The sequence below is a fragment of the Martes martes genome (genome assembly GCF_963455335.1).
Source record: "Martes martes genome assembly, chromosome: 2".
NCBI lineage: Eukaryota > Metazoa > Chordata > Mammalia > Carnivora > Mustelidae > Martes > Martes martes.
The window spans coordinates 67,785,424-67,809,906 of record NC_137889.1 but is presented as its reverse complement, the minus strand read 5'-3'; the positions used below and the strand labels follow the sequence as shown (position 1 = coordinate 67,809,906).

At 39.5% G+C, this 24,483-nt stretch overlaps 1 protein-coding gene and 1 pseudogene across 7 annotated transcripts in view; both read left to right on the top strand.

Annotated features, from left to right (window-relative positions):
- SH3D19 (SH3 domain containing 19) overlaps window positions 1-17,961 on the top strand; it is a 179,061-nt gene extending 161,100 nt beyond the window's left edge. For 5 of the 6 annotated variants that reach the window (XM_080796460.1, XM_080796459.1, XM_080796457.1 and 2 more), the window contains 8 exons: window positions 2,079-2,151; window positions 3,151-3,281; window positions 5,320-5,378; window positions 7,670-7,872; window positions 8,329-8,381; window positions 10,781-10,967; window positions 11,364-11,461; window positions 14,513-16,445. In XM_080796460.1, coding sequence (XP_080652586.1) covers window positions 2,079-2,151; window positions 3,151-3,281; window positions 5,320-5,378; window positions 7,670-7,872; window positions 8,329-8,381; window positions 10,781-10,967; window positions 11,364-11,461; window positions 14,513-14,629 — 921 coding nt within the window. In that variant the 3' untranslated portion in view covers window positions 14,630-16,445. Of the gene's footprint in view, window positions 1-2,078; window positions 2,152-3,150; window positions 3,282-5,319; window positions 5,379-7,669; window positions 7,873-8,328; window positions 8,382-10,780; window positions 10,968-11,363; window positions 11,462-14,512; window positions 16,446-17,514 lie in introns of those variants that run through there. The other variant, XM_080796456.1, reaches the window with a different exon arrangement.
- A 3,275-nt stretch (window positions 17,962-21,236) lies between these two features.
- On the top strand, window positions 21,237-22,040 carry LOC308338278 (small ribosomal subunit protein eS4-like; annotated as a pseudogene). Its single transcript has one exon. The product of its transcript is annotated as a small ribosomal subunit protein eS4-like (transcript).
- Window positions 22,041-24,483: the final 2,443 nt, after the last annotated feature.

Sequence of the window (24,483 nt, the reverse complement as noted above, 5' to 3'; positions counted from 1 at the left end):
TAATAAACAGAAAATAGTGAACATTATCAGTTGAGGTTGAATGTCTCAGATCATGGTTTCAGTTCACTGTACGTCACCAGGCCATTCTTAACCTCTAACTTCATTTTTTAAATGTGGGAAATAGTTGTGATAACACCACAGAGGTTTCTTTAGAATTGATTTATTGTATGATTCCATTTATATAAAGAGTCCACAAGAGGTAAATCCAGACAGTAAACTAGTGGTTGCCTAAGGGCCATGGGGACGGTGCAGGGGGAGTGACTGCTAACCGGGAGGGGGTTTCTTTGGGGAGTGATAAAAATGGTCTAAACTTAGACCTGAGAATGGTCTAAATTCTCACTTTGGTGAGAGTTGCACGGTTCTGTGAATTTTCAAACTATGTACACTTTTTAAAGGGGTGGATTTTTGTGGTCTGTGAGTGATATCTCAAAGATGTTTAAAAACTTAAAAGAACTAATTAATGCATATTAAGGTGTTTAACCTGGTGAGTAGCACATAGTGAGTAAACACTGAATATTAGCATTTTTTATTACTCATTTGTGTCAGCAGTTATAGTCCTATTAGGAAGAGCTTTGGAATATATTCCATGTACCTATCAGATACCCACCCTGATGGCGTGGTCGGAGTCGTACTGACCCCTCGTGGCCAACCCTGTTCCTCTGCTCCTCAGCAGCCAGGCCAGGTCCATGGCCTCATTGCTGGGGAAATCCTTGCATTGAAGACGGAGAAGGGAAACTAATTGGGAGGCTCAAGTTACTGTCCCACCTCATCTTCCCTCTCAGGCTTGGTAATGTTCAGATTGTTGGGCCCTTTGAAGATTCTTGTTTGTGTTTGGTGTAGGGTAAGCCTCTGACTTCATTTTTTTCCCAATGGATAGCCATCTAGCCTGACACCATTCACTGAATAGTCATTCCTTTTTCCACAGAGGTAAATCAGAAAAAAATGAAAATCATACAGACACACCTATAATAACTTAAGTGAATTTTTTAAAGCCCCTCCAGATTGCAGATACCTCACAGCTCCTTTCCTGAAATTCCCATCATGCTCATTTAGTTAGAGAAAAGCACTGAGCAGCTTCCAAGAAAATATCAGGGTTACTTTGGGAAGCTGTCTTGGCCTAAATTAGTATTTATGTTTACCTAACTTGAGAGAATATAGCATGCCTCTGGGGGCGGCATTTTGATTGAAAGATGAGGTAATAAATCTGCCTTCATTCAGCTCACAAGTTTGTGAGTATTGAAGAGTTTGAAGTTATAACTCCAAATAATACCTTTTAGTCAGATTAGATGATGATGATAAGTTATTTGTGTTAAACTAAGAGTGACAACTGCTTGCCAATGAGAAAAGGTCACTCTTCAACTTTACCCTCTCCCCTAGCCAATCTAGGAAGTTGGCTACATGGGTAGAGAGTATTGAATTCTCTTTGCTAATTTACTTAGAATTACTGTTGAATAAACCATTTAGATTAAATAGAAAATCCAGACGAGGCATGGGAGGTAGTGTTGTTGGTCTTCAAATTAGAGAAAGCATTCTGTTAAGTGGTAATAAATGAAATAGATTTTACTTTTTGTGAATTATACTTGTGTGGAAGTCATTAGCTCTTTTCATTATGAAAGGCAAGAGCATAAATTGCAGAGCTTTCTTCTTTTTCCATTTTAATGAAGATTCAACTTTTAAGGCTCTGCTGAAATTTAGTACTGATCGTAATTTAAGGAAAAAGCGACCTTGGCAAGGTACACAGATCAAAAACCACTACTTCGGAGGAGAATGGTACTAGTTTAAAAAGAATAATAATAATGATAAAAAGTTAATTCCCTTTTATTTTACTCTCTTGGTTTAAAAAAAAATGCTGGGGGATATTACAATTGAGTTATTTCTCTCCTCCCTTGGCAAGGACACATGCCTTTTCAACTTGATAATGATTCCCTTGTTTGGCTCAGCTGTGTGGTTTGCATCTTGTACATAGAATGTAATTGTGTCAAGAGGATTCTAATGAGAAAAAAAAGTGGTCTCAGAGTGACTGGCAAATCCAGCATCCATCCTGCGTACTTCATTCACAGCCCTGTTCTCTCCCTCAGGATCCGAACCATGCCCAGAAGCCTGTTGACAGTGGTGCCCCTCATGCTGTTGTTCTTCATGATTTTCCAGCAGGTAAGCACATGAGTAATCAGGTGCTAGAGCCTTAGGATCGCCAGGCAGCCATCTTCCCTGAATGAACCTCTCAAGGACATCTTCATATTCTGTACCAGTGGAGTTCTGAATTGGAAAGGTCATTTTATCCATCACCCTGCCTTCAGGAAGGGTCGATTGGACCCAGCCATTCCAGAGAGCTTAGCTGCATTCCCTTGCCTTTGAAAGTCCCCGTGAGAGAGAAAGAGTGAGGGGAGGCAGAAAGGAGGGAGGGTTCCTTACAGTGAACAAATAACAAATTGCCTACCAACTGCAAGCTTTTAACTCTTTAGAAACAGTGCATACCAATTAGCAATTATAATGAAATTAGTTCTAATTGAGTAAGTGAAATAATTTTCTCCTAAGAGTTGCAAAATTTGCACACATAGCTTAGCTATTACTTACAAGATGAAAATACACATTTTTTGTAATAAATTTTTAGATACCTTTTATATCTAAGATTACAGGACTACAAATAAACTCCTGATTTATTTAACATCGCTTCTGATCTGCTTGGTAGACTGATTTTTATTTTAGTGTGAGTACATTTGCTTGCTAAAGAGCTGTAGTAGTCCCTTAGTTAATATTTTGAGATTAAAATGATTTTTAAGCATGATTGAGAATAATAAGAATATTATACTATGTCTGTAAAATCTTTCATTGTTCAATATGTATTCAGCAAACATTTATATTGGCCCTGTAGGAACCGTTGGCCAGCACAGTATTTTTTTTTAACCATTTCCTATCAATCAATGCATGGTAAATGCACCTAATTTGGTCTTTAAAGAGGAAGCTCATAATAACAATATCCCCCCCAAAAGAATATATTTTTAAGTCAATTTGATTGAACTAATCTGTTCTCAGAATCACTGGAACATACTGCCTCAGTGGACAGAAGTAAATGTTACTTTGTGCTCTGCTTTAATCAAATCTGCAACCAAGAGAATTCATCATATACGTAATTATAATTTTATGTTACAGAGCAAGCTGATGACTTGCACCTCACTTCTGGAGAAATTGTTTATCTTCTGGAAAAAATAGACCCAGATTGGTATAGAGGGAGATGTAGAAACCAGACTGGCATATTTCCTGCCAACTACGTCAGAGTAATTGTAAGTGGGTAATGCTTGTTTAAATTTGTCATATATTCTGTGTAACTTGAAGTTTGGAAAAAAACGGAAACCTAGATTCTTACATTCTTGTTCATGTTCTAACATTGACGCATCTGGTATTTGGAAAATTCGAAAAATAAAATTTTGTTTAACTAGATAATGATTAATTATTATTATTTTATGTGGAGTATTACAACTTAATGCCTCAGCGCTGTCTGAAATCCTAAGGTGGGAAATGACTGCAGGTCAACAGGCGAACCAACTCGGAGGGGTGGGTAGGCACTAAATGATATATATTAACTCCTTGAAACCTTTAGTAAACAACAATTAAATGGTACCAGATAGTCCCAAAGGAATTTTCCCTGAGGTTATGGTGCCACTTAACTTTCTTTGGAGTACATATCACTTTTGGTTTCTTTCATTCTTTCCATTCCCATTTATTTTCATCTTTAAAAAAAAAAAAAGGTTTGGGGTTACTAAAGTACTTTCATTAGAGCTAGTGATCCATTCATGGTTTTTCACATAATAACTTCAAATCTGATTGGGAAAAATTAAAGTATCAGAATTTTTTACACCCTCCCAGCCTGCAGTATGTGAGTCCATATTGTAGAGCCCTCAGTGCTAGTAAGCCCAGATGTCTGTGAAACACGGACAGAAAACCAGAATGCCACTTGAACATTTGTATCAATAGGAAGAGTATGACTCAGTCCCTAATGTAACTTACTGATACCGGAAGATATCAATAAAGCTAGCTTAAATCGTTGAGCATTAACAGCTTATTTGAAGGGGAAAAAGCCAAGGATTTTCCATTACATCAGAAACCTAGGAAACAAAACAAACAAAAACAACAGAAAACCTGGGGCACCTGGGTGGTTCAGATGATTACACGTCTGCCTTCAGCTCAGGTCATGATCCTGGGGTCCTGGGATCAAGCCCCATGTCAGGCTCCTGGGTCAGTGGGGAGCCTGCTTCGCCCTCTGTACATTCTCTCTGGGTGTATCTCTCTCTGTCGAATGAATAAATAAAATCTTTTTAAAAAAACTGTATTTTTCAAAGATAAATGAGTTTGAGTCTCTTGAATTCTAAAATGAGGGTCTTAAAAATTGTGCAGTGTATATATAGATAGATAGATACCTCTATATGCCATGACTCTTCAGAGAAATCTTTATCACACTCTCTAAATTAATATTAAGAATAATGTTAGTTTTAGCACTCTTCCTCGTTTTTCTTCTGCCCAATATGGCAGTACTTTAAAAAGCCCAGTAACCACAGTGAAATCAGTCACACCATATCTGCCACATTATTGGTATAAGTGCCTCTTCGAAGCCTCCTAGTTTAAAAAATTGTTTTAAAACTTTCAGAATTGATCAGGAAGGGTGCTGATTTGTTTCAAATAAACCTCAAAACCTTAACGTAGTTTTCAGGCATAGTGCATTACGGTCAAATATTTTATGACAACCCTGCTCTACTGAGCCTTGTAAATAAGGTATTCTGTAAAGTGCCTGCCATTTAATAGACACTGACTGAGTACTCACTCCTTACTTCCTTCCCCACTCACACTGAAGGAAAAGAGTGGGGAAAAGAGAGAGAATCCACGAGTTTGATTAAAATGTTTTATGTGGGGGTCAGGAAAGTATGGCAGAATTCTGCTAACACTTTGAAATAGGCGGGCTGGTGCCTGAGTCCTTGCTGCCTAGTTTCCGTCTTCAGTCCTCCTCATCTGAAGCTTTCGACTTAGAGGATGTGGAAGAGAGAAAACTGAGTCCATTGTAGAGCAGTATCAGTGTGCTTATTCCAGCAAGAAAGAGGATTGATTGGCTATTCAAGAAAGGCTACTGCAGAAAGATAGGTTACATTTTTTTTTCCAAAACCCCAATTCTGGATTTCTTACCTTTTAGCACCTGTGGTACAACGTCATCAGCTTAATACCTACGTAAACTGGCTAATTTCAATCACATATTTCCTAATTATTTAGCCTTACATTTATCTTACTAAAATCTGAAAACATAAAATTGTTGCCTTGACGTTGTCTTTACAGATTGATGTTCCAGAAGGAGGAAATGGGAAAAGAGAATCTGTTTCATCTCACTGTGTTAAGTAAGTTTGATTTGTGTTCTTTTGCACAAAATGCAAAGGAGGCAAGCATTTATATCATAAAGAATTACCAAACTTCAAACACTTCACATGTGTGATTATTCACCTACTCAGTGTGTCTTTGTAATGATGAGGAAAACTTTACTTGTTTAAAAAGCCTTAGTGGTGGCGGGAGGGTGGATGCCTGGCTGGCTCAGTTGGAAGAGCATGTGACTCTTGATCTCAGGGTTGTAAGTTCAAGCCCCATGTTGGGTGTAAAGATCACTTAAAAATAAAGTCTTTTTAGAAAATAAGTGAATAATGGGTGCCCGGGTGGCTTAGTTGGTTGGGCGACTACCTTTGGCTCAGGCCATGATCCTGGAGTGAGGGGTTCCAGTCCCGCATCAGGCTCCCTGCTCGGCTTCTGCTCAGGCTCCCCCTGACCTGCTGCTTCTCATGCTTTCTCTCTCTCTCATTCTCTCGCTCTCTCTCAAATAAATAAATAAAATCTTAAAAAAAAATAAATGAATAAATAAAAATAAAAAGCCATAGTGGATTAAAATTCTGACAAAATTAAAGTATCAGAATTTTTCTGATAGAAGCTGGCAGGAGCAATGCTCCATGTCATGCAGGACAGACAGACAGACAGCCACAGACTAACTCCTGCAGCTTTCCACACACAGCCTGGCCTGAGTTTGAGCAGAGACAGGTTCGTTACCTGATGCATTTTGTTTGGGCCTTCTATCTATCTACCAACAGACTATTTAGAAGGTTCAGGTATCTTTGTCACTGAAAATATTTTAACCTTATAGGAACCCTACAAAAACTGCTAGGCGTTTTATATTGTTTTGTTTTTAAGAGGAATGAGAAGAAAGTAAAGGAAGAGTTAAGGTGGAGGGGTCTGCCTTTATGCCTAAAGACCTTTCCATGAATTTATATACCCTTTTACGCACCACCGTAACTCCTTTGTGATTTAAAACACTGCCACACTGCAACTTTATATTCCAGTTAGAGGAGCAAATTAGTAGAATTCACTATCTGCTGAAGACTGTAAACCTGTCTTTGAATAGGTCAGACATAAGGAGATGCTCCCCAAGGACTTCAGAAAATAAATGCAAAGGTTACCACAAATAAGAAAACTTCTGATGTCACAATAGTTGAATTCTATCTCAGGTTCAATTTGTCTCCTATTTCTAAGCAGTGTTTATTGTGTCAGCAGGTTGAATTTAAAGTGGGCTTTCGCAGCCGTTGGTCCATTGACCGGACTTAAATCAGACTTTGATTGGTGCGGGGACCGACCTTGTCTCCTCAGGCAGTTGTGTCTCCTGCGATTGTTGCTTCTGAGTCTCCGACTGAGACTTCCTTTCTGAAGCCTTAAATCGAAGGTTTGGTATTAAACCGTGCCTTCTGGAGACACCATTTTATCTCTACTTTTATCTTGTTTTTAGTCACAATTGTAGATCATTGAAGGATTGTTCTTATTCTCAGAAGTGAAGCCTTTTTAAAGGTGATTACAGAAACCATCTTTAAAAAAAACCGCGTTAAGTTTACGGTTCTTACAATTTGCCCAGTTTCTGTTTTCTTCCAACTTCCTGGTTGTGAAGACCACGTATCCCTATAGACAACTCACGGATGAGTCACCACGTGATGCAGTCTCCTCTGCCCAGCTGATGCCCATTGCCTTCTGCTGCGGAAGTTCCGTGTCTTGCCCCGAGATTCTCAGGGTGGGCGCTCCTAAACTCAGTGCAGCTCCGATTGAGAGGGTTCGGATTCGGCCGTGGATTTCTGTGGCCCAGGCATACACAAACATGCAATGAAGTAAAGGTGACCAAAAGGTGACCATTGTAGACTGACCGCCCCCCGCCCCCGACTGCCTTTTTTTTTCTTTACTCTTTTTTTTTTTTTTAAGATTTTATTTATTTATTTGATGGACAGAGATCACAGGTAGGCAGAGAGGCAGGCAGAGGGGGAGGGGGAAGGAGGCTCCCGGCTGAGCAGGGAGCCCGATGTGGGTCTCGATCCCAGGACCCTGGGATCATGACCTGAGCTGAAGGCAGAGGCTTTAACCCACTGAGCCACCCACGCACCCCTTCTTTACTCTTTTTGAGAGTATAGATTCATATCTAGAAAGTAATGACTATCATTTAGAAATACAGCTTATTCTTTTTCACAGAAATTTTAAAATTATGCCTCGTGTATCTTGTTCCACAATAAACACAGAATACATGTTTATTGAAAGACCGAGTGAAGGTTTTAAAGCATTTTGAAAATTAGTACTCTCTAGGTTAACCCACAGCATGATCTTCTTTGTTCAGGGGCCCAAGATGTGTCTCTCGGTTTGAATATATTGGAGACCAGAAGGATGAGTTAAGCTTCTCGGAGGGAGAAATTATTGTTCTTAAAGAGTATGTGAGTGAAGAATGGGCCAGAGGAGAACTTCGAGACAGAACTGGGATTTTTCCCCTTAATTTTGTAGAACTCGTGGAGGACCCTCCTGCCTCTGGTACAAATGTTTTCAGTGAGTATGGAGAATATGGTTTTTTATTATGTTCTGTCCTAATTCAACTAAACCAAATAATCGGATAATTCTTGAGCTGCTTAATTTTTTAAAGTAGAAAAATTATTTTTAAATGATAATAATCATTATTGGGATAGCCATTATTGTGGTAATCTCTCAAAGATCTGGCATTGGTGTTTTAGGTAATTAGCAATTGCTTCATACTCAGAAATTGTAAAGAATCATAGACTATTAAACAGAAGTGGACTCTCTAGTATAACTAATGTGTATCCTCCACTTCTCAGTAAAGAAAACAAGCCCAGAGAGGATGATACTGTTCAGAGTTAGCCAGGACATGAAGAGACTGATCTAGAGTCCCAGAATTTTTTTCTCTCTCTGTGGTTTTTCTCCAACATCTATTGCATCTCCAATAGCAACATCTAAAGTTTTAACTTTTTTTTTTTTCCTTAAACATAGGCACAAAGGTACCACCCAAGACCAAAAAAGAAGATTCTGGTGCAAATTCGCAGGTAGGCTGGAGGAATATTAAAATCATAATTACCGAGAGAAAATGTTATAAGCCATCTTTCAATTCACAGAGCAAATGTTTGAAATAAAAGGTTAGAAGGTTACTGTCTTTATTCTGTATAATAGAGCTCATAAAGATGGGTTAGGAAGACATGCAAACAGGGTGCCTAGGTGACCCAGTCATTAAGTGTCTGCTTTTGGCTCAGGTTAGGTCATGATCCCAGGGTCCTGGGATCAAGCCCTGCATTGATTGGGCTCCCTACTCAGCAGGAAGCCTGCTTCTCCCTCTCCCACTCCCCCTGCTTGTGTTCCTTCTCTTGCTGTCTCTCTCTCTGTCAAGTAAATAAATAAAAATTTTTTAAAAGACATGCAAATTTTTTTTAATAAAAACAAAGAAAGAGACATGATTAGAATATTCATAAAAGAGATATCGTAAGTGACTGATACTAAAAAAAAAATTTTAAAGGGCGCCTGGGTATCTTGGTTGAGGATCTGATTCTTGGTTTCAACTCAGGTTGTGATCTCAGGGTCATGGGCTTGAACCCCACGTGGGGCTCCATGCTCAGCACAGAGTTTGCTGGAGGTTCTCTCCCTTTCCTTCTGTCCTTCCCCCTGCTTCCCCCACCCCAAAGGGGAAAAATAAAGGTTTTCTTCACAAAGATGGTCATGGTGGTGTTTGCATAATAGGAAAAAATTAGAAGCAACCTAAATATGACCATTATTAGGAGGATGTTCTGAGGCCATGAATATTAGATTTATAAAGTAAATGTCATGGGAGGAAAACATATAAGGAAATTGAATATATAGCATAAAAAGCCTAGAAGGAAATATACTTAAGTTGCTGTAAGGGGTGGGTTTTTTCCCCAACTTCATACATTTTCCAACTTGCCAAATGTTTGGGAACATTTTATTATTTTTATAGTGGGAAAGAGAAAAAATATTAAAAATTTTATGCTGTATAATGTGACTTTAGAGTGTTTAAATGGAATAGGAATGTGGGTGATTGCCATTGTTTTTATGACCTATTTTAGAAGAGTGAGCCTGATGGGGTCATTGTTTATCAAAACGTCACTGGTAATTGGGCTGTGTGTCTCTAAATTCTTTGATCCCCGCTCACTGATAAAGTCAAACAGGAAGGATGGTGACTACAGTTCTCCAGAAGGAAATGTTCACATTAGTTGCCTGCATTTCTTGGGGGTTGAACGTGCCATTCTCGAAGATGGGTTACTCAAGTTCAGGAAAAAGAGAGGTTTTGTTTGCTTATATTTTTGTTTTTGTATAGTAACCCATCATTTGGGGCAAACTTCAGCTATGCTAGGCGCTGTGTCCAGCGTGCAACCTGCATTATCTCATTCCGCCTTCACAACACCACTGAGCAGCGCTAACATGAATCTGAGGCTCGGTTCTGGAACCCAGGCCTGTCTGGCTCCAAGCCTTTGCCTTCGCATTTTCCTCTCCTCCCTGCTTGAGCTCCTCAAACATGGGGTCCCCATCCTGACTTGGCAGAGACACGTTTTTACAGAGCAAAACCTTCCTCTGTTGGGTGTGAGGTAAAAACATTCTTGTTGGAGTGTTTCCTCATACTAGCCCACCATGTTTGGGTCATTACGGCGCCAGCCTTAAAGCTAATTATATACCTCGTAAAATTAAAAGTGTGAATAATGAAGTCCCACGTGATGGAATCTGATAGCCTCTGAATCAGGTAAAGATCTGGAATTAACAGACTGCCCATTCTGAGCCTTCCTAATTTAGGTAAAGAAGAGCTTTACTGAAAATTATATGCTTCACCAGAATTTTTTCAAAGTGTCATAAATACTATACGTAAACACCATATGCTTTTACCTAACGTTTTTAATGTAACTCATGTTACAGATGTTATTTTAAGATCACAATTAGACGGTGCCTGGGTGGTTCAGTGGGTTAAGCCTCTGCCTTCGGATCAGGTCATGATCTCAGCGTCCTGGGATCGAGTCCTGCATCGGGCTCTCTGCTCAGCAGAGAGCCTGCTTCCCCCTCTCTCTCTGCCTGCCTCTCTGCCTACTCGTGATTTCTCTCTGTGTGTGTCAAATGAATGAATAAAATTTAAAAAAAAAAGATCACAATTAGAAAAAAGGTTTTGCTTAAGCATTGTATGTATACCTTAAAAGCCAAAAAGCCGCAAATCTCGTCATATCTGTCATTTGGAATTCTATTTTAAGAAAAAAGTTATTGGAACCTTTTATTTCTGAAAGTTGGTAGGGAACATAAAGTCTTGGGTGATTTAAAGAAGCCTTCAGGCTTTGAAATCTTTGACCCCTTAGCTTTTCTTCTTTTTTCTTTCCCCCACTACTTTTTTAAGCTTTGTAGGAATCAACGTCAAATAAAATCTCACATTTCTTACCAAACTTGTGGTTTGTAACAGGATAATAGTCTTTCTGGAGAATGGTGTGAAGCCCTTCACAGTTTTACAGCAGAGACCAGTGATGACTTATCCTTCCGGAGGGGAGACCGGATCCTGATCCTTGAGCGTGTGGACTCTGACTGGTACAAGGGCAGACTGCGTGACAGGGAGGGGATCTTCCCAGCAGTCTTTGTGCGGCCCTGCCCAGGTATAGCAACTGCAGAAATGACTGTTTTCTCTTGAAGGGGAGCCTAAGACCTTTGGAAATGGTAGATATTCCTTTCCCCTCTGGCCATGCTCAGTTTAACTTGCTTGCCTGTAATTGAAAGAGTTGATTCTTAAATGTATGCAAACTCTCTTGTTTTGGGGGGAAAATAAAGACAAAAATGCCTTCACTTAATAATGGCTAATTTTGTCTACTAAGTGTGTGCTATCTAGTTTTAGTCCTGGTAAGAAAACATCATCTTTTTGCAAGTTAAAAAAATACAAAATTAATTGAAATTATTCTGTCCCAGGAATGAGAAGGGGGGCTTCTTGAAATGTTTCATTTGTGTTTTAGTCCAGTGTCTCTCTATATGTATTTGGATTTTTGGTGTCTTCACAGCAGAGGCAAAAAGTATGTCTGCTTTAGCACTGAAGGGGAAGAAGGCCAAAGCCTTGTATGACTTCCATGGGGAGAATGAAGATGAACTTTCCTTCAAGGTCAGAATGTGTGTCTTTTTGTAACTGCATTAAACGGCTGTAAATTTTGAAGTGTCTTCCAGTGAAGAGGAGAACATTTGGGTGGAGTATTGATTATTAGTCAGGAACGAACAGATCTTAGACCCTAACTCTAATGGATAGGATTAGAGAAGGTGCTAGGGCACATTTAAATTATCAGCAAGGCATGTAAGTACTTAAAACCTTACTGCCCCACCATCCCCAAACAAATTCTTTATTCCTGGGCCTTGTCACATCTGAGCTCAACAATACTGGAATTTTCATTGGTAGCCCTAGTGAAGGATAATTCTCTCCATGGCCTTTGCAGCCTGCTACTATCATGTCTTTGAAATCAGTGGAGGAATCAGATAGTTCCTGCCACACCTGGCCACGGCAGCAGGCTTCGTAAAACACTGGAGTCTTATCTACAAAGATACTGACTAGACTTTGGGGAAATGATCCCAAAAGGTTATGCTCCTATGCAAAGGTTTATTTATTTATTTATTTAAGTCATCTCTACACCCAATGTGGCACTTGAACTCACGCCCCTGAGATCAAGAGTCACACAATCTTCTGAGTCAGCCAGGTGGCCCTGCAAAGGTGTTGTTTTTGTTTTTTGCTTTTAGCAGCCTAAAATTCTATTTTACTTTACCGAAGAAGTACTTCCTCTTTTTTGTTTGTTCTTTTTTGTTTGTTTTTTAAAGAGTAAGAACAGAATATTTCCTCTGACCATGGTCAGAGGAAGGCACTCAGGACAGGACTTTGGGACTATTCCAAGAGGAAAGAGGGTGGGTTTCCTTCAGTTGCCATCAGAGCAGCCTGCGTCAGATGCTGGGAAGTTCTCTATCACCGGATACTCGGCCAGAGGCAGAGTTGCCATAGGAAAAATTAAATCATCAGGGAGTGATTGGAGAAGATGAGACTTAAAACAGTGGGTACCCCACCAGCTATCAAAAACAAAACAAGGGAGATGAAGGTGATGCTGGGAAGTCGTGGAGTAAGGGGCATGCGGAGATAAATCAGTAGAAAGTTGCTAACTTTCCTATTCTGTTATGGAGTTTTCCATTCTTCTGGGAATTTCTTCCTTTTCATATTAAAATGTCATTTCTCTTATAAAATGCTGTGAGTAAATACTATTTATTATGCAGAATTATAATTTGGTAACCTTGTATCAGTTCCCTTTTTTCCCTCCTTAATTTCTTGGTTCTCAAAATCCAAATGTTTGGAAACTGTTGCCCTCAACTTTTTCAGTCATGGGAATCAGTGGCTCAAAGTTAATTCTTTTTACTGTTACGTAAAATGTTACTGCAAGTGAACTGGATTCAAACTTTTTGGATGTTATTTTGGCCTTTGTTTAAGTTATGTCAGTGTAAATAACAGAATTCACAGTATTCTCCAGAAAATAGGGTGTCTTCATTTTACAAAAGACTGAATATAAACAGGGTAGTTCCTGAGTTTTTTTAGCTTAAGGGATTCATTGTTAATCTTTAATATTTTATTAAATATTCACAGAATATTAGTAGAACTTTTTTGGAAAAAGAAATTTTCCTCGCCATCAGAAAACTGACATAGTATGTACGGTTAGACCAGAGCCAAAAAAAAAAAAAAAAATGATTTCATTTAACTATTGTGTTATAATTTAGGAACCAGAAGGAACTTATTTATAATAGAAACTTTGAACAGCCAGAATTTTTACAGATTTTGGCAGAGTAAAGTAAATTAATGACATTTGATAGTCAGCATTTTCCCCTTCCATTTTCCATAAAGAAAGGCCTTAAATCAAACCATTTTTACAGAGGGCAATGTACTAGTGCTATAAATAAAATCCATTTAGCCTGATAAAGATACTCTTAAAAGTAGCCAGGGTCATCCTGAACCATTATAGACTCTTAAGCCCAGATCCTAAGAAATGGTTAGAATCCATAAAGAACAAAATAGTTTCAGGAGAAAATTTCAAAAATGATGTCTTCATCTGTTGAGGAATTATAATTCGCTCATGAATAAGACACATAGTCCCTTTGACTAACTTGATGAGGGTAAATCAGATGTCCTGAGTCAGGGAGAAGCTCTTTAAAGACAGAAATGAATATAAATTTGATTGTTAGACCATAGAAGCATGGAATGAACTAAATGGTGAAGGAGGATACCATTATGTGGAAGAATGAATGTACAGTTCAAAATGCTCAGGATGTTGAGAAAAGGCAATGATAAAAGTAAAAAGTCCACTGTAAAATGTGATGGCCGTGTACCCCAATGATTAGCAACACCGGCCCTGAAATTGCACTGGACTGGACTCCTGACCCTACCACTAACTAGACATGCAGCCCTGAGGAAGCTGTTGAATCTCTCTGAGCTTCAGAGAGATTTAAAATGAAGAAGGCCATAAAAATACCTCTCTCAAACAGCAAAATAACAGTATCCATCTCTAGGACTGCGGTGTTGTTTAAGCAAGTTAATTCCTGTAAAGTACACAGAGTAGAACTACCTATGGTAAACACATAGGCTCTCTTACCTTCAAGTCTTTGCTTAAGTGTCACCTTCAGGGGGGTGTTCCCTGACTGGAACTAATGAGATGTGAACCCCACTTTCTGTCCTCTTGGGCCAGCTTATTTATTTGCCTCCCTACTCTAAAATGAGGTCCTTATTCCTTGCTGTGTCCATAATACTCAGAACAGTATCTGACACATACTGGGTGCTCAGGAAGTAATTGTTACATGAAAAATAGATACATAACATATATGATATCTAGGACTGTTCTTAAAGAAGAATTTTAGATTAGGAGTAGTGAATTTGGGGGGCACAAAATGCAAGTGGGAAAATAAAAGTTCAGTAAGGGTGACAACGGTGAAGGAACGGGCTCTGAGAAGAGGCATACAAGCTGAGGGTGTCGTGAGGTCTCCATCACCTGTGTGGCCTATCATGTAACCCACTAGGCAGATCAAGATCAGCAAGTGACATCAAGAGAAGATTAACCATGCCTCTTCAAGGAGGCTGCTTACCACACTTATTCGCAACAGAAAATAATCATTCTTTCCAATTTTTGTCTACTGACAGGCTGGAGACATCATAACAGAGCTGGAATCTGTAGATGATGACTGGATGAGTGGAGAACTAACGGGAAAATCTGGAATATTTCCCAAAAACTACGTTCAATTTTTACAAGTCAGCTAAAGGTGAAGATTGACTGTGTTCTTTGGCACAAGCACTCACTTGAACTATTACTTTGACTATCAGATACATTTTTGCACTATTTTTGTAAACCGAAAGAAATATCTGTGCTCTACATGGTACACTAGAATTTTCTGAAAGCAGAATATGTCCAGGTTTTGTAGTCCGCTTTCATTCACAGTAGAAACATGCACGTGGAAACCCGTGAACCACCCTGGTATCCTACCAGGGAGGACATCTGGTGGGATCAGCAAGGCAGGTACACACTTCCCCCAGGGAAAGCGTCAGGTGGCGTGGCGGCATGGGGAGGCTTATGAGCAGAGGTTGCACTTGGACATCTTGACCTCAACACCAGGAAATTAACCATGCTTCTTCATTTTTCACTTTAGTTTAAAAAGAGGACATTTGATATTCTCTGTGCTGTAACTGTCAGGACATGGTTGGTAATCTAAATTTCATTTTTGACATTCAAATTAGTTCTAACCATTTAAGCCCATTGTCCTTATTACCAGGGCAAATCTTTGCTTCTGGTGGGGCAGTTTATTAACTAGCTGGAGCCTTTATAAGCACTTGGTAAATCAGCTCGTGCTTATCAAATGCTTCTTGTGTTACTAAGTATTTTTCCCTTTGTCCAAGGATTTAAAGGGAGTTAGAATTTGATGTATCTTAGTCAAAAGAACCAAAACCATCCTGAAATGCCTTGCTAATACAACTAACCCTTCCACATACCGGCCACACCTTCTTTCTTCCATGTATACTTTATGCTAACAGGGTTATTATAAAGCACATTTTCTGAATCTGCAATCATTCTTTTGACAATTACTGGTACCCAAAGAAAAATTCATTTTCTTTGTATTACCCCAGTAATACATAAAAACCTGTGTCTTGTTGTAGTGGTACATTATGAATCACATATATCTCAGAATACAGAGCAACTATTAAGACAGAAAACACCAAACCCACACAGCTCATTTCTTCCTTATAATCAGAATGAAAAATAATTGAAGAAGACCCATGGCTGATACTTCTTTGGGTTTTTGTCCCCGGTTTATTCCTGCACAAATTATTAGAGTAAATTAAAAAAACACTTTCCTGCTATCCATTTGTTATGCATTCCAGACTTAAGATAAAAGCGGTTCTTTATGTGATTGAATCAATTACAGTATATGGGCTTAAGCCAAATAGGTCGAAGACAATCTTCCAAAAAGATCAATGGAATAGAATTTCATTGGAAATGTAAAACACTTCCGCAACAGCCCTCACGGTCTTCTTCCATTTTTGAGAAGAGTTTCATATGCTTGACCACTTTTTAGCTTTTGTCATTGTTTCCCACTGTCCAAAAAGTTAGGCAGCCAGTTGTCAACAATTATTTGAACACCTTGTGGGGTTCTGTAAGGGAAGAGATGTTTACTTTGTCTTTGATAGAACTTCATCTTTCAGTTACATGGTTATAATTGATTTTGGAGTATGGGAGCTGTTTTTCATACATTTTGGTTAGAGGACGTTATAAAGAAAACTTGTCAAATCTCACTTAAGAGTAATTTCATGAGAAATGAATGACTTAGAGTATTATCTCAAGTAAATTCTTATTTGCAGTAAGGTGCACAACAGCTGGAAGTGGGGGATGTGTCTGGAATAGGACATGAGGTATATTATTTTGCCTATAATTGTGACATCATATATCAAAGATCGTGAAAGCCTAGCTTTATTGGAGAAAAATATCCCTCTTAAATTTTGGCCTTGTGTTAGCAGAATGATAAGTGCAATAGTTGTAAATCTACTTGACACTATAATAAACTGAACTGAACTTTTCAAAGTCCTTTTCTCATACGAGACTGAATTTTTTGAGAATGGAGATAGTACCTTTGTGTCTCCAGCCCTTTGCACCATACAGGGCTCAATAAACGATTGGTTGGTTGGTTGGTTGGTTGGATAATTGGTAGATTGGTTGGTTGGATGGGAAGATTTCACACACAGCAGTACTGTTTTGGATACACCAAGATCCAATATCTTACCTCTTTAACTTGTTGACAAAAGTTTTTATTGAAACAAAATTCAGTTTTGTATCATTTCACTCCTTCAAGGCACCTTTTTTGCTTGCCACTTATTACCCACTCAACTGACAAGAGGCCAGGATGTTGCTCAGGATGGGTTTTCATAGATACCTCCTTATTCTCTGTATTGATTGAACCTCATTTTTGTACTCAATGAATTTCATAGGGGAGAAATAAGAATGTATTACTTTTCCTTTCCATAATTTTAGATGAAATCTGATAGTGTACATCCAAAGCCTACTCAAACTAGAATCTTCAAATCCTTTGTCGTTAGTGCGTTGAAACTAGAGAAGTCATTTAATACATTATTCTCATCCTTTTGAAATACTTAAAGTAGATTTTTTTTAAAAAAGATGTCCTTGTTTACATAGCTGGGGGTGGGGGGGGTAATGCAATATATCTGTCATTGTGCTTGTGGAAATCACAGGTTTTAAATATAGCCTGAAACATTCATAGTGAAAAACCATCAGTGCATTTGTCAAGATTTTTTGTTAGAACTAGCATTTGAAAAAAACAAAATACTCTTCTATAGTATTTGTTATCCATCAACTCTAAAAGGTAATTTTTTTGGTTTTTATTCAGTTTCTTAGGCCTAGATACATATATCTAGAGAAATAGTGATGGATATTTGGGCTAATTATAATAGGAGATATTCATTATAATCATTAATGGTTTATTCCTTTTTATGGTTAATTCCTTTTAATTAATGCCAGAGGCTCATGGGCCTTATGATTCATAACTCAATGCTGTTTTGAATACTTAAGAGTGAATTTTTTCAGAACTAAGAGGAAATCATTTTCTAACCTATGCTTTTTTACTTCACTGTAATGCTAGAGGGGAAAAAAAATACAAAGCCTAAGTCAGAACAACAGCACCATCTAGGGGCCGCTCTCCTAATTGCAAGCTCGTCCCGTTAAACCACAGAAGAGTCTGCACACCAGAGCTCAACCTGCAGAGGGTAAATGATTTGCCTAAGGTCATACAGGTATGGCAGAGCCTAAAGCAAAACCTAGCTAGCTCTTCTACTGATTCCCGGTTGAGTACTTTTCCCATTTGTTGTGCTAACATGATGCATTTCTCTCTAGCAATTAAATGAGTAGATCTGTTTTTCCTGTAAACATAACTTCTCTGGTATGATACATATGATTAGAATGAGTTGCAGAACGTGTTGTGATGAGCACTGGGTGTTATGTGTAACTAATGAATCATTGAACACTATATCAAAAACTAACGATGAACTATATTGTGGCTAACCGAATATAATAAATAAATACCAGTTTTAAAAAAAAAAAAAGAATTGGGCGCCTGGGTGGCTCAGTGGTTTAAGCCTCTGCCTTCAGCTGAGGTCATGGTCTCAGGGTCTTGGGATCGAGCCCCACATTGGGCTCTCTGCTCAGCAGGAAGCCTGCTTCCCACCCCCGCCCCCCCGCCTGCCTCTCTGCCTACTTGTGAGCTCTCTCTGTCAAATAAATAAATAAAATCTTAAAAAAAAAAAAGTTGCAGAGAATAAATTACAGCCTTAAATTTATTTCTCTTCAAGAAAAAAAGAAAATTCCTTCTTGGTTTCTCAATTTTATGTAGACAGTTTATATTGATGGTACCTAAAAACTCAAACATAAACTGATCCATTAATGGGGTTTCCTTTTTGGCTTAATAGGGAATTTATGAATGCTTGAAACACCAGATCATGAAAAGGTGTTTCTATGGGCTGTGCTCTTGGTAAGAGCAAAAATTCCTAAACCTAAGTTTTCATGTAGCGCAAAACACTGTTACAGTATTTTGTAGTCTAATAGATTAACTCAGGCACTGTTAAGCCAATAAATTTATATTTCAGAGTCTGGATTTTTTAAGGAATCTTAATTGTATATAAGCCATGGATTGTTTATCTTCGAATACTGCAAATTAGGTAATAACTCATTAAAATATTTTTCAGGAGAAATAGTGATTCAAATTCCTTTAGAATTTAGAAAGGAAAGGAAATTTAGAAAGGAAAATTACCTGTTGGTTGTCTATCCTCTTTTAACAGGAATCAGCTGACAGTCTTCATACCAAAATAGCATTATTTAGTTCTTCTTTACAATTAAAATAAAAAGGACAGCGACATTTATTTCTCTAGTCGTATCTAAGTTTATTTATTCCATAGAGCCCTGACCACAGTGTTCTCCTGATCCCAAGTAGCCAACAGCTGAAGGGCATATTTGTTACTTCCAAAGAGCATCAGAGCATGTCACTAACCCTTCAATTCAGTACTCTGCCTAAGATCGCTCTCTACAGAGAAAGCTCGGTAATATTGGAGGTTCATTTCCAGACCACTGCAATAAAGTGAATATCACAATAGAGCAAGTCAAATGAATATTTTGGTTTCCCAGTGCGTGTAGAAGTTATGTTTACACTATACCATAGTCTGTTAAATGTGCAATAGCATTACGTTTTTAAAAAGAATGTATATACCTAAATTTAAAAATACTTTATTGCTAAAAAATGCTAACCATATCTGAGCTTTCAGCAAGTCAAGTCATAATCTTTTTGCTGGTGGAGGGTCTGGCCTCAGTGCTGATGGCTGCTGACTGACCAGGGTGGTGGCTACTGAAGGGTGGGGTAGTTGTGGCAATTTCTTAAAATAGGACAACAGTGACATTTGCCACATTAATTGACTCTTCCTTTCATGAACAATTTCTCAGTGGCATGTGATGCTGATTGATAGCATTTTACCCACAGTAGAAGAACTTTCAAAATTTGAGTCAGTCTTCTCAAACTAAATTTACAGAATATTCTAAATCCTTTGTTGTCATTTCAACAATATTCACAGCATCCTTAGCAGGGGTAGATTCCATCTCAAGAAACCAGCTTCTTTGCTCAGCGATGAGAAGCAGCTCCTTATCCCTTCAAGTTTGATCATGAGATTGCAGCCACCCAGTCACATCTTTAGGCTCCACTTCTAATTCTAGTTCTCTTGCTCGTCCCACCCCGTCTGCAGTTACTTCCTGCATGAAGTCTTGAACTCCTCAAAGTCATCCTTGAGGTTTGGAACACGCTTCTTCTAAACTTCCGCTCGTGTCGATATTCTGACATCTTCTCATGAATCACAACTCTTCTTCATGTCATCTAGAATGCGGAATCCTTTCAGAAGGTTTTCAGTTTACTTTGTCCAGATCCATTAGAGGAGAAACTGTGGCAGCTATAGCCTTATTTCTTAAATGAGAACACTCAAAAGTTGAAATTACTCCTTGATCCACAAGCCACAGAATGGATGTTGAGTTAGCAGGCATGGAAACATTGATGTTGTCCATCAGAACTCTCGGGTGACCAGGTGCATTGCCAATGAGCAGTCAGATTTTGAAAGGAGTCTTCTTCTCTGAGCAGTAGGTCTCAACAGTGGGCTTAAAATATTCAGTAAGCTGGGGCACCTGGGTGGCTCAGTGGGTTAAAGCCTCTGCCTTCGGCTCAGGTCATGATCTCAGGGTCCTGGGATCGAGCCCCACATCGGGCTCTCTGCTCAGCGGGGAGCCTGCTTCCTCCTCTCTCTTTGCCTGCCTCTCTGCCTACTTGTGATCTCTGTCTGTCAAATAAATAAATAAAATCTAAAAAAAAAAAATTTCAGTAAACCATGCTGTAAACAGATGTGCTGTCATCCAGGCTTTGTTATTCCACCGATAGAGCACAGGTACAGTAGATTCACCATAACTCATAAGGGCCCTAGGATCTGAGGAATGGTAAATGGCTTCAGCTTGATGTCACCAGCTGCATTTGCCCCCAACAAGGGAGTCAGCCTGTCCTTTGAAGTTTTGAAGCCAGGCACTGACTTCTCCTCTCTAGCTATGAAAGTTCTAGATGGCATCTTCTTCCAATATACAACTGTTTCATCTCTGTTGAAAATCTCTTGTTCAATGTAGCCGCCTTCATGAATGATCCTAGCTGGAACTTCTGGAGAATTTGCTGCAGCTTCTCCATCTGTACGTGCTGCTTCTTCCTGCACTTTGATGTTATGAAGATGGATTCATTCCTTAAACCTCTGCTAGCTCCAGACTTTTCTTCTGCAGCTTCCTCACCTCTCTCAGCCCTCACAGAATTGAAGGGACTTGGGGTCTTGCTCTGGATTAGGGTTTGGTTTAAGGGAATGTTGTGGCTGGTTTGACCTTATATCCAGACCACTCTAACTTCCTCCATATCAACAATAAGGCTCTTCCACTTTTTATCACTCTTCACTGGAGTAACACCTTTAATTTCCTTTGAGAACTTTGCCTTTGAATTCACAGTTTGGCTAACTTCCGTGCAAGAAGCTTGGGTTTTGGCCCATCTCTACTTTCGACATGCTTTCCTCATTAAACATAATCATTTCTAGCTTTTGATTTAAAGTGAGAGACACACAACTCTTCCTTTCACTTGAACACTTGGAGGCCATCACAGAGTTATTAATTGGCCTAATTTCAACGTTGTTGGGTCTCAAGGAAATGATATAATAGTAATATCAAAGATCACTGACCGGCACACAGCCTCCAACCCTCTTTTCTCCGGTACCAGAAGGAGGCGGTCCTCTTTTCGTGCCTAGCACAGCCATGGCTTGTGGTCCCAAGAAGCATCTGAGGTGTGTAGCAGCGCCAAAGCATTGGATGCTGGATAAACTGACCGATGTATTTGTTCCTCACCCATCTACTTGTCCCCATAAGTTGAGAGAATGTCTCCCTCTCATCATTTTCCTAAGGAACAGACTTAAGTATGCCCTAACAGGAGATGAAGTAAAGAAGATCTGTATGCAGGGTTTTATTAAGGTTGATGGCAAGGTCCAAACTGATATGACCGACCCGGCTGTCTTTATGGCTGTCATCAGCATCGACAAGACTGGGGAGAATTTCCTTCTGATCTATGACACCAAGCGTCGCTTGCTCTTCATCGCATTACACTTGAGGAGGCCAAACAGGTTGTGCAGAGTGAGAAAGATCTTTGTGGGGACAAAAGGAATCCCCCATCTGGTGACTCACAAGGTTCGTACCATCTGCTATCCTGATCCCCTCATCAAGGTGAATGATGCCATTCAGATTGATCTGGAGACTGGAAAGATTACTGATTTCATCAAGTTTGACACTGGTAATCTGTGTATGGTGACTGGGGGTGCTAACCTGGGAAGTACTGCTGTGACTACCAACAGAGAGAGACACCCCGGTTCATTTGATGTTGTTCACATGAAAGATGCCATTGGCAACAGCTTTGCCACCCGACTGTCAGCATTTTTGATACTGGCAAAGGCAACAAACTATAGATTTCTCTTCCCTGTGGAAAGGATATCTGCCCCACCATTGCTGAAGAGAGCGACAAGACTGGCAGCCAAACAGAGCAGCCTAGGTGACATGGTCCCTAGGTGACATGATTGGAAGTCTTTATACCTAATTAAAGGTCATACAGCACAAAAAAAAGGGAAAAAAAAGATCACTGATCACCAGCATTATAAATATAATAATAATGAAAACGTTTGAAATACTTACCAAAATGTGGCACAGAAACACAAATTGAGCAAATGTTCTTGGAACAGTGGCATCAATAGGCTTACCCGATGCGGGGTTGCCACAGACTTCCAATTTATGAAAAAACAAGAAAACAACAACCAAAAAAACCCCAAAATGAGCTATACCTGTACTAGGGAGACCAGTGGTGTCTTCTCTTTAACGTATGAAATGTCAGAGCTGTTAAAAAATAAATATACAGATCTGAAGGGAAGAACCTAGATGTCCATCAACAGATGGATGGATAAAGAAGATGTGGTGTGAGGAGCGCCTGGGTGGCTCAGTGGGTTAAAGCCTCTGCCTTCAGCTCGGATCATGATCCTGGGGTCCTGGGATCGATCCCCGCATCGGGCTCTCTGCTCAGCGGGGAGCCTGCTTCCCCCCTCTCTCTCTGCCTGCTTGTGATCTCTGTCAAATAAATAAATAAAATCTTAAAAAAAAAAAAAAAAGATGTGGGGTGTGTGTGTGTATCACACACACAAGACACACACACACACACACACACACACACACGGTGGAATACTATGCAGCCATCAAAAGAAATGAAATCTTGTCATTTGCTACAATGTGGATGGAACTAGAGGGTATTATGCTGAGCGAAATAAGTCAAGCAGAGAAAGACAATTATCATATGATCTCCCTGATATGAGGAATTTGAGAGGCAGAGTCGGGGGGTTGGGGGGTGGGGAAGCAAAGATGAAACAAGATGGGATTGGGAGGGAGACAACCATAAGAGACTCTTAGTCTCACAAAACAAACTGAGGGTTGCTGGGAGGAGGGGGCTGGGGAGAGGGTGGTGGGGTTATGGACATTGGGGAGGTTATGTGATAAGGTGAATGCTGTGAAGTGTGTAAGCCTGACGATTCACAGACCTGTACCCCTGGGGCAAATAATACATTATATGTTAGTAAAAATAATAAATAAATAAATAAATAAAAAATATACAGGGATGAAAAAATTATCCAATTCATTTATATATACAGAGCACTCTCAGGGAAGAAGAATATCGGTGAACAGAGTCTTGCATCTTTGCTGGTCAGAGGGGCCTGGCTGGACTGTGAGAAGGCTTAGTTGTCCACTGTGATGAGACAGTTTGGGGCAAGGTCCGAAAGCAAGAGAATAGAGGGCACTAAAGCACCATGTATCCGGAAGACTAACTGCTAAGTGGGATGATTGCCCCAGTGCGATGTGTCAAGCTGTTCCTGCTGGATTGGGCTGGGTGGCTGCTACAGCACATTCTATTTGATGGACACGAGGAGGGACTACTTTATAAAGAGAATAAAGGCAAATGATGAGACCAAAGAAACAGTTCCTCTGGAAAGATGAGACTCAGAAATTCACTCACAAATAGGGCTGCTGAGCAGAACTTGCACAAAGCCAGCAGCCAAATCACTCAAGCTGGTGTCCAAGTGCACAAAGTAAGATTTTCTTCTTTAGAATTTGGTAATAAGGATGACTGCCATCAGGCCACAGATGGCAGTAATAACCATAACCACTGGAATGTTGGACATTATGATCAGATCTGGCATGGTTCCTGGAGATGATGCCCAAGCGTCCGTGCTGAGCCGTACATGGAGCCAAGGTCCTGAATCCTGTGGCGGCCTAGAAGCCCATGACAAACAAGTGTATTTAGATTTGGTTCCAGACCAAAGTAGATACGAAGGAGGAAGCTCCTAGTATGGAAAGCATATTCCAGAATGCGACAGACAGTGAAATGCAGCAAGTCCATGACCTAGCTGGTTAGATCCATTTTTTGTTGCTGTTGTTAATTTGCAGCATACTTTGCATAAAATGTGTAGAACAATGTGTATGCAATTCTGTGAGTTTTGACAATTCTGTACACTCAAAACCACCAATAAATATATAGAACATTTCCATCACCATAGAAAGTTTCTCATGCCCTCTTCCGTTCAATGATCACATCCTGCTCTCCTGTCCCACCCCCTGCCCCCTGCAGAGGCAGTCACTGTTCTGATTTCTATCACTAAAGGTTTGTTTTGCCTGTTCTACAATGTCATAAAAATGAAATAACATGGTATCTACTCTTCTGGTTTCTTTTGCTCAACATATTTTTGAGAGTCATCCATGTTGTGTGTAATATAGTTGGTTCCCTTTTATTTCTCAGTAGTATTTCATCATATGAATACACCACAACTTATCCTATTGATTTATTTCTAGTTTTTAGCTGTTATGAATAAAACTGGTATCTGCATTCCCCTCCCCCAGCTTTATCGTTGACTAGTATTAACATTCTTAAGTCCTTTGCGCACATAGGATTTCACTTCTCCTGGATAAATATCTAGGA